This window comes from Grammomys surdaster, unplaced genomic scaffold (assembly GCF_004785775.1).
Source record: "Grammomys surdaster isolate TR1022 unplaced genomic scaffold, NIH_TR_1.0 130, whole genome shotgun sequence".
NCBI lineage: Eukaryota > Metazoa > Chordata > Mammalia > Rodentia > Muridae > Grammomys > Grammomys surdaster.
In genome coordinates, this window is record NW_021604588.1 from 23,990,215 (window position 1) to 23,999,602 (window position 9,388).

A 9,388-nucleotide genomic window follows, 5' to 3' on the forward strand; every position below is an offset into this window, starting at 1 on the left:
TATCTATCTATCTATCTATCTATCTATCTATCTATCTATCTATCTATCATCTGCATATACAGGCCTTGCTTACATACTTCAGATTGCATAGTCATTTCCTAGGGTCTTGGACCCATTTCTAACAGAACCCCACCATTGTCCTTAAAAACCTTGCTTACCCAAATTCTTGCCAGAGTCCTAAGATGTCATGTGTGGAAAACCCACCCTCATCAGTAGTCTCTAATTTGTTAATGACACTTGCAAATATCCCAATGCAACTACCACCTCCCTTCGTTGCTTCCTCATTAAGTATCCAGGGATAAAAGACATGCTGAGGAAAGGGGGAGGGGACAAAGATGTGACATGGGAACTCAAGAGGGGGAGCACAGATCCAAGGAAAGGCTGGGGGTGGGCCAGGTGGAGTTTGTTTGAATATGCCAACACCTGATACTTTGTATGATAATTAAAAAACACAAATGAAAGACTTCCAGGTACCACTGTGGTCCTTCAGTAGCAGACACAGATGAAAACCTTGGTGGACTGTATGTGTGATGGCTCATCTTAGGTGTCAATTTGAGCACATCTGGAATCAGCTAAGACCCAAGCAGTTGGGTACACCCATGAAGGCTTTTTTGATTGGGAAGAGGAATTTTAACGTGGGCCACACCTTCCAATGGCACTCCACATAAAGGGACATGGCAGAAGGAAGCTTTTCTTTTGCCTTTTCCTGGCAGTCATTCTTTCACTGGGATCAGAACCCACTTCTTTCAGATTCCAACACAGCTTGAAGACCAGCAGCTCTCTAGGCTGGAGAGTCCCCTGGACTCCAGCACCAGATCAGGACTGTTGTGACATCTAGTCTTGTGACTGAACAATTACTGGATTCTTGGTATCATCCATCCATCCATCCATCCATCCATCCGTCTGTCTGTCTATCTGTCTGTCTTTCATGGGAAAGTGTTTATGTACTTTCAGAAGCTAGTGAGCATGAAGCCAGCTGTTGAGCTAACACACCAAGGTTCCTAAGCTTGGCCTGGGTTCTTTCTGCACTCAGTTACCACCACCTTAGGAACAAGGTGGCCTGGAAGCATCTAAGTTAAAAACAATGTAACACATTTTGGTTTCTTGTTCATAGATTTCCTGAATCAGAATGTGGTTGTTATTTACTTTGAAGAAGCCCACCAAGAATGATGAATCTTGAGTCCTAAGCTACCTTCTTCCCCAGGGTCCTGATGTCCCCATTTTGGCCAAGGCTTAGATTTCTTTAAAGGACAGGAGAGAGCATTAATATAACACACCTACCTAACAAACAGCTTTATACTTTTAACCAAAGTACTTCCTAGTTTTGGAAACACAGATTGTCGCCCTTGGCTTCCTCCATACATTTACTACTCGGTAAAAGAAGGTCTACATAAGTAGGTCTATGCTAAGACAGGATTTTACATTCTTTCACTTGGTGTGTTGTTTTACTCAATTGTAAGCTCACTCTTGATCATAACTTACCTTTGTTTCCATCCATATTACACTGGAATTAAATACTTTTTTGTTAATTTTATCAGTTGTAGCAACAATGTGATTTATTTTTAGTTATAGTATAAAAACACTTTGGTGTAGATCTCTCAAAAAAGATAACTTCAGAATTAACAAAAATGGTCATTAAGAGATTTCTAGGCTTTGCTTTATATATATATATATAAACCAGTACTTAGAATTTCACAGTGAAGAGGTCCTAAATTCTCATACAATATGAGGTTATATAAAAATAGAAGACATGGACACCTTTAAATCTTTAATCCTTTAAGCAGCAAGCATATTACTCTTCCAGGCCAAACACTGCTCAAACAAAAAAGGAAAATAATGACGTGCAAAATATTTACAAAATATGCAAAGCACACAATAAAGACATCTCACTATATACATGTGTCATATTACTAATGAAACTACGATTTTTCTACTGTGTGCTCTAGTGTTTGTAAAATAAAATTGCAACACATCCCTCAGATACAGCACCCAAGCCCATGTCTGCGTCAGAACAGATCTTAAATGAACCACATATACTGAACATCTGGACAGAAGCTGGTGCTGAACAACCTGACAGACATCTCCCACAGACTGTACTGAAGGTCTACCGACGAGAGACAAGACAATGAAAGCTGTCACGGTATAATATGCACGTACACAAGACAACTGCTTCCAAAAATGCTCTAGACAGTTTCCGATACATAACCGTCTTCCATGGCTTTTAAAGTAAAAATAAGTATAAATTCTTTAATATTATTTTTTAGATCAGTTACATTTTATACGGGGCATAAAGGTGATCTGATAAGAAAAAAAAAAGGACCTTTCCTGCAAGCCACCTTCAATTGTATCAGAATAGAGGGTCCTTTTGAAGGAAAACCTGAAAATTAAAATTGACCAATGGGCTGGAGAGCCCATAAAGGGACTATTTTTTCCAGTACTTAAGGAATACATGACCCCTCTGATGTGGGCAGCCTGAGGCCCTAGCAATCTGTCCCTCTGTAGCAAGCTATGCTTCCAATATGAAGTCATTCTATCAAAGCTGTCAGTAACACGCTGTTGAAATCCCGTCATTGTAAAATATTCTTTGTGGGTGCTAATGATTTTGTGTTGGAATAAAAAGACCTTAAGTCTCTGTTTCTTCATAAAAACGGGTCTCGGTACTTTAGTTAACAGCACAGTTATTGCAATAACACAATGAATTCTTAAGTTCATCTTGTGATGACGATGATTTAGCCCTAAATCAAACCACAAACCCAGGTTGGTTGTAAGGATCGTACAAATGTATTCAGATGTACAACAGATTTATCAAGAAAAAAAAAACCCAACACTCTTTGTATCAAACACAGATCCTCTTAGTGAATATGAACCTTAAGTTCAGAAGATAAACTGTAAATAAATGTTTCCATAACCACCGTCTCTACATAACTGACAAAAGATTGTTCTAAATTCCCAACAAAGGCAGATACTAGCTAAAAGCAAATAGCATTTAGGAACTTTTTTTTCAAAATTAATATTTTCAAAGAACTTAAAAAACATTATATCTCACCAAATTTTAAGTCCTTTTTCTGCATGTGAATGACTCCAAACCTCTATTAGTGATAGATACTAGGGTCAATGACCTTTAAACAAGGACTTTGTACTAAGACCCCAAACTATGTTAAAGGATTAGCAGGTTCAATACATTCTTTGTGGTTTCATATAATTGCTTTGCAATTGATTTAATTGCTTTCTTTTAAAGGAATATACTAAAATTCCTTTAGAAAAAAAGCAACATATTTTGAAAAAAGGGATATGAAGCTATAATTTCTTAAATATGAACATATCAAAATCTGAAATGCAGGCTATTTATCTTGCACTCCTAACATAGGAAAGTGTTTTTTAAAAAATTTAAATTAAAGAAAAAAGCAAAAAGATAAACATCCTTAAGGAACTTAAGGAGTTTTTGTTTTGCTTTGTTTTTTTTACAATTCCTAAGTCAATATTTTTGTACTAACAGTTTTGAGTATGAAGAGGCAGGAAATAAGAAACCTCGACAAAATAAATACAGTAAAAATGAACAAAAACCCCTTGGTATACAGAATACTTTTCTTCCCATGAGAGCACAGTGGACACTAGAAAGGAGGCCAACTAGAGGCTTCCTGCTGTGTCACACGACTTACACTAGTCCACTGTGTGTGCACCCACTTAGGCTAGACCACTGCCACACTTCCTGTGTGTGAGCACCCACTTAGGCTAGACCACTGCCACACTTCCTGTGTGTGAGCACCCACTTAGGCTAGACCACTGTCACACTTCCTGTGTGTGAGCACCCACTTAGGCTAGACTGCCACAGGAAAGACTAGTTTGCCTCGTTTGGATCAGTCAAATGAGCACTGGTACAATGCTAGGTGAGCCTTTGTCCAGTGTCATTAATGCAGTGAAGACTGTGAATCTGTCTGAATCCCAATGAGTGAAGGTGGCTGCTGACCACCAACCGTGGTCAACACCGGTCTCGGGTTCAGGCGGGGTGGCATGGAGTTAGCAGGGCGAATGAGAGGTGGTGGAGGCTGATTGAGAGTTGGCCGGGGCTGGATGAACCGAGCCTGCTGCTGGAGAGGAGGAGGTTGCCGGTGAAGAGCGGGGGCAGCAGGCAGTGTTGGACGAAGAAGTGGTGGAGGCTGGTTCAGAGTGGCAATGGGGACTGTTGGTGTTGGAGTGGATGACGGGGCAGGAGGTGATGGACCCAGAGTCCGCGGAGCCTGTGGGGTCTGTGCCTAGAGGTGAGGAAACAAAAATACACGTGTGAGATTTAAGTCCTAACAAACTTGATACAATATAGTTTGGGCTGTCACAGGAAAAAAACAAAAACAAAAACAAAACAAAACAAAAACAAATAAAACCAAAACCAAAAATGTAACACCAGTGTTTATTGGAAGCACAGGCTTCTTTTATTTTTAACAAGATAAAAAAATAAACAACCGCCCCCTCCCCACCCCAAAATGAGAAACAAAAAAACCCAACAAGGCTACCAAACAGACATCTTTATTAGTAAACAGCTTAACAGTAGAAATAATACACTTTCGCTCTGCTAGGACCAGAAGCTGGCATGTCCTTATGACTCAGCAGTCAGAGGCGCCTCCCGAGGAAGTGTATTGTCAGCCTTATTCTCATTTAGCTAGTCCTCACACACCCTCACAGCACACCACCAGAAGGGGGGTCCTCAGCTCAGATTAGCTCAGATTCCAGACACAAACACACCTCCTCTTCTTCGTCAGTGCTCTTCCCTGACGGCACATTAGAAGCACCTTTTGTCTCCTCCCCTAAAGCAGAAGTATCAGCATTAGAAGCCTGGGTTCCTTGTTCTGCTTCCCACTCCTGCAATACCTCCTCTAAGTTAAACCGACGCCTGTAGTTTACAAAGAAGTTCTTCACTTGGCCAACAGTCTTGTTGCCAATTACATCTGCAATAGCTTGAAAATCTTTACCATATTTGCGGACACCTGGAAGGCAAAGTAAATAATACACCTGTGAAGGATCAGTAAGGAGAGCCGTGTGTACTATACATCATGCACACACAAACACACCAGCAATGCACAGCCTTTCTGATAAACTCTGCTTAGCTCTCAGCTCTGAGACAGAGGCTAAGCTGTCAATCAAGGTCACAGATGAAAACCGTCAATTTTGTCATTTCATGAGCCAGCCACTTGCCTTCAACTGAACAGTCAGAGACTTACCATTTTTTTTTTTTTACATACTCAGTTATTTTCTCCAATCCTCTCTTGAACTCTCAAATATAGTCCATTTATTGTAAAGCATTGAATTCTTTGTTCCATCCTCAATTCCACATTCATTTATTTCCCTAGTAGCCAGTCACCTAAATTTGAGCAACACCATTTGTAATCAAAACTGGATGGGAAGGAGCCATCTCTTTATTCCCTCAACGGACTGAGTGTGCCGTACGGTTCCCCTCTGATGAGAAGCAACGTAGCTTGGGGCTTAGTAACTTCACCGTGATTACTTGCCTACCCCACCAGAGTACCAACAAATAGAAATATTTAAAGTATAAAATCAGAATCATCACAATCTGATGGGCTATGGAAAGGGAAGATACTTCTAGCCCATCTACTCCTAACTGTCTTTTCTGGGAGAATCAGGTCAGTGCCCATCGCCCTGCCTTACTTTAAGAAGGGCACATACTGCTCCAGGAGGAAAGGCAGCAGCTGATTTATGAAGTTGAGATCAACAATTGTGCTTCAGAACTTAAAATGGGTGCTAATCTGATGAGCTGAATTCCACAAGAAATGCAAGAATTCATATTTAGAAATAGATGTACCTTCCTCAAAATACAAGTCCAAGTTTTTGATTTATACTTTGATAACTGTATTTACATCAGAAAATAATCATTCATGAAAGAGATGAGAGAGACACCAAGACAAGGAGGCTTAAGTACTTGCCACTTAGTGCAATCAAAGACAAGTGTGAGGTAAAGACGTACTAACACTGCAACAGTGGTGCTCTCCCTGACACCCAGGATGGGAAACACCGAAAATACCATCTCATGGGAAACGACTCTGCTTTTAAATCTTACTCTTACGTTGAACTGAGAATTTGGGAATATCTCCAAATAAATTCACCTAGCTGACTTGACTGACACTAACATTCAACTACACCTCACTTTAAACAGAAATTGGGGTTTATAAGACATGTTCGTTCATGAGTGTTCTATTCTAAAGGAAAGACATGCATGACAACATAGACATCAGTTACAATGTTTAATCAACATAAACAAACACACGATCTTTAAATCCAAACCCAATTGTATGGTTCAAGGTGAATTCTAACAGAGACCTAGCAACACTGAGGGTTTATATGGCGACAGAAATCTCAGGTTACCCATAGTAGTGACTGTCAACACACACAAAGTGTTCCTGGGGAGTAGCAGCTTTTAGAAGGGTTCTGTGCCAATTCTAAATAGAAGCCTGAGGGCAGGTGCACAGAAGGGAACCTGATGGAAGCCAGGCAGGATGAACCTGATTGAAGTCAGGCAGGATGCTCGCTTCACAAGGGCTACTTAGTTACTATTTAAGCTACTTCGTTCTCTCTCTCCCTCTCCCAGACTGTGATTTCATTTGACTGTTCCCCTCCTGACTCTTCTCTTGTTTAACAAGTCGTATTTTGGCACCAGTCCTGTTACATTTGCAATATTATAGACCCTGAACTGAAAACTACTTCCCAGGAGAGTCTAGTGCTTCTGAAGGCTCTGGTGAAATTTCTCAGTTCACAGGGCATGTTTATCATGAACTCAAGCGAAGCTCTCACTGTTCTGCAGTTCCCTCTGGTTTGGTGGATGATCCTAATTGGTGTCCTGAGAACAAATGTACCCAGAAACAGGCAGGCTTTGTATTTGCTGAACCTCCTTAGCAGTTACCTCTAGACTGGGGCAGCCCCACCTGCTTGCTCCTGTGTTCTGAAAACTCCAGAGTTTCTCACCACGATGTGGAAAAATGTGGAGAAACTGCAGAGCAGCGCTGGTGTTTCTGTAATGCTGTATAATGTGCTCAGAAAATGGAGCTTTCTTTACCATAAAGCTTACTTCCCTTGTACTTCCTCAAACTATGAGGCCCAAACACAGTGTCTTGAAGTGTGTTTGTGGGCATGTGAATGTGAACATACAGAAGCCAGAGGACAAGCCCAGATGTGGTTGTTCCTCATGTACCATCCATCTTGTATTGTTGAGATAGGGTCTCTCTGTGTCCTGGAACTCACCAAGCAGCTGAAGCTGGTAGGTCAGAATCCACAGTCCCCGGGATTTGCCAGTCACTGCCTCCCAGCACTGGGCCTGCAAGTGCACTCACTCTACCATACCTGTTTTGGGTTTTGTTTGTTTTTTAACCTCGGTCCTAGGGATTGAACCAAGGCCCTAGTGCCTTGCACTTTACTGACTGATCCGTTTCCCTTGCCGATGGTGGAATGTTTGATCATGTTTATATTCCTAGAACTATTCAACAGTTTGTTTTGCTCAGGAGATGGACCCCTTTAAAAACCTATACAAAGTAGTAGGCATCAGCATATTGTCTAGACGATGAAACTCTTAAGGTCTACACAGTGGTGAGCAGCCAGCTGCTGTATTGGGACAGCTCCTTCAGAAGACAGCCTAGTACAGAGCACCGATGAGCAGTTAAACTGAGGACACCACATCAGAGGCACCAGAGTCCCACCCTGGGGAGAGGTGGCCCATGCCCTTCACATGGTCTGTAACAAGCAAGGCAGTCGATGCTTCCTCAGTAAGAGACTTTAGATACGATGGTTAAATCCATCAAATAATTTAAGGCATATCTAAGTGGACAGTCTGCCTCTAAGGGCAAAAGGTTCAAAGGTCAGCAGACGAACACTGGAGACCCCTCCAGAACCAGAGAGGAAAATACTGCTTTTAGTCAGGTCTTTAAACTTCCTATTCTTGCAAGTAATTACTTTCAATATTTGTTAGAATTTAAAAAAAAATTGTCTGGGAATTAAGAACACTGGGACCATGATGGTTCACATCTTCCCGCCACTATTCTGTATCGTCCGACATAAATATACCACGGTTACATATTCTCAAACATTGCTTATTAATGTTAAAGGTAATTTTCTTACTAGTAAAGACAGACACAGGCACTGCTTGAACAACCCAGACTCAGATGGGAGACCGTGTCCACTCGTACTTTAGGAGCACATGGACGGCGTTTCCCAATTATGGTCATAGTTTGGAAGCCAGAAAGGACAGATGGCATGGACACTGCTTTGGTATTTAGAGACAAGAGAAAGCAAAGAGCTCACAGTGGGAGGGCTCAAAGGCAGAAAAACTTCAGGGACTCTCCCCTGCTTCTCACAACAAGATTTCTTGTTGTGAAAAGAGAGATTTAATGTACTTAATATAATTGGGGAATACAAGTCTATCAAAAATCTATTTTGAAATAAGAGTATTGGTATCTAGAACTCTAAGGATAAGGCCTTTTCAATAACCAAGATATACATTTTAAACTCGCATCTCTGGGGATATGCCTTTTTCTCCCTTCTATAGATTTGTTTATTAGCTCAAATACAGACCCTAAGGACTGTGCAGACAGTGAAGTCCAAACCATGGCTTGTCCTCCACAGCCGCTGCTCACTGGGTCCTGCCTCACACACGGCCGCTGCTCACTGGGTCCTGCCTCATGTCTCCCGTGTGCTAAGTTCACTCCAAAAGCAGTAGGGGATTTGAACGAGTGGCGGCCTGAAGTGGCATACCAGAGGCTGACAAACTCTGAGGTGTCTGCGCTCACGGCCTCTGTTACAACAGACAGTACACGTCAAGCCTGATGGGTGTCCTCAAGACACCAAAGCACTAGTTTCCTATGCCGTTTCCTTTTGATTATTCATGGAGTAGATTTACCATCTTTACATTTTATCAATGGTCAAACCAGCTGCCTCCTGCTTCATGAACCATTCTTGTTTTGGGCTCTTACTTACGAGATAAATCTAAAAAGGCAATTTCTAGATTAGCAGCTCCATTTCTCTGAAAAGGATCAACAGTACGAAGTGCATAAGAGACGGCAACTTACGACCCAGGCCCAGCCCTGGGACACAGGCTGCTGCTTCCTCTTCTAGAGGCCCAGCCCTGGGACACAGGCTGCTGCTGCCTCTTCTAGAGGCCCAGCCCTGGGACACAGGCTGCTGTTGCCTCTTCTAGAGGCCCAGCCCTGGGACACAGGCTTCTGCTCCCTCTTCTAGAGGCCCAGCCCTGGGACACAGGCTGCTGCTGCCTCTTCTAGAGGCCCAGCCCTGGGACACAGGCTTCTCCTGCCTCTTCTAGAGGCCCAGCCCTGGGACACAGGCTTCTGCTGCCTGTTCTAGAGGCCCAGCCCTGGGACACAGGCTTCTGCTGCCT

General features: G+C 42.3%; 1 protein-coding gene across 5 annotated transcripts in view; it reads right to left on the reverse strand.

Moving 5' to 3' along the window:
- Positions 1-1,755: 1,755 nt before the first annotated feature.
- The window catches only part of Rcor3 (REST corepressor 3), a 39,509-nt gene continuing 31,876 nt past the window's right edge, over positions 1,756-9,388 (reverse strand). For 2 of the 5 annotated variants that reach the window (XM_028758195.1, XM_028758221.1), the window contains 2 exons: positions 4,738-4,979; positions 1,756-4,253 (listed from right to left, as the gene is read on the reverse strand). In XM_028758195.1, the coding sequence (XP_028614028.1) occupies positions 3,909-4,253; positions 4,738-4,979 (587 nt within the window). In that variant the 3' untranslated portion in view covers positions 1,756-3,908. Of the gene's footprint in view, positions 4,254-4,737; positions 4,980-9,388 lie in introns of those variants that run through there. The other 3 variants (XM_028758204.1, XM_028758213.1, XM_028758230.1) reach the window with 3 other exon arrangements.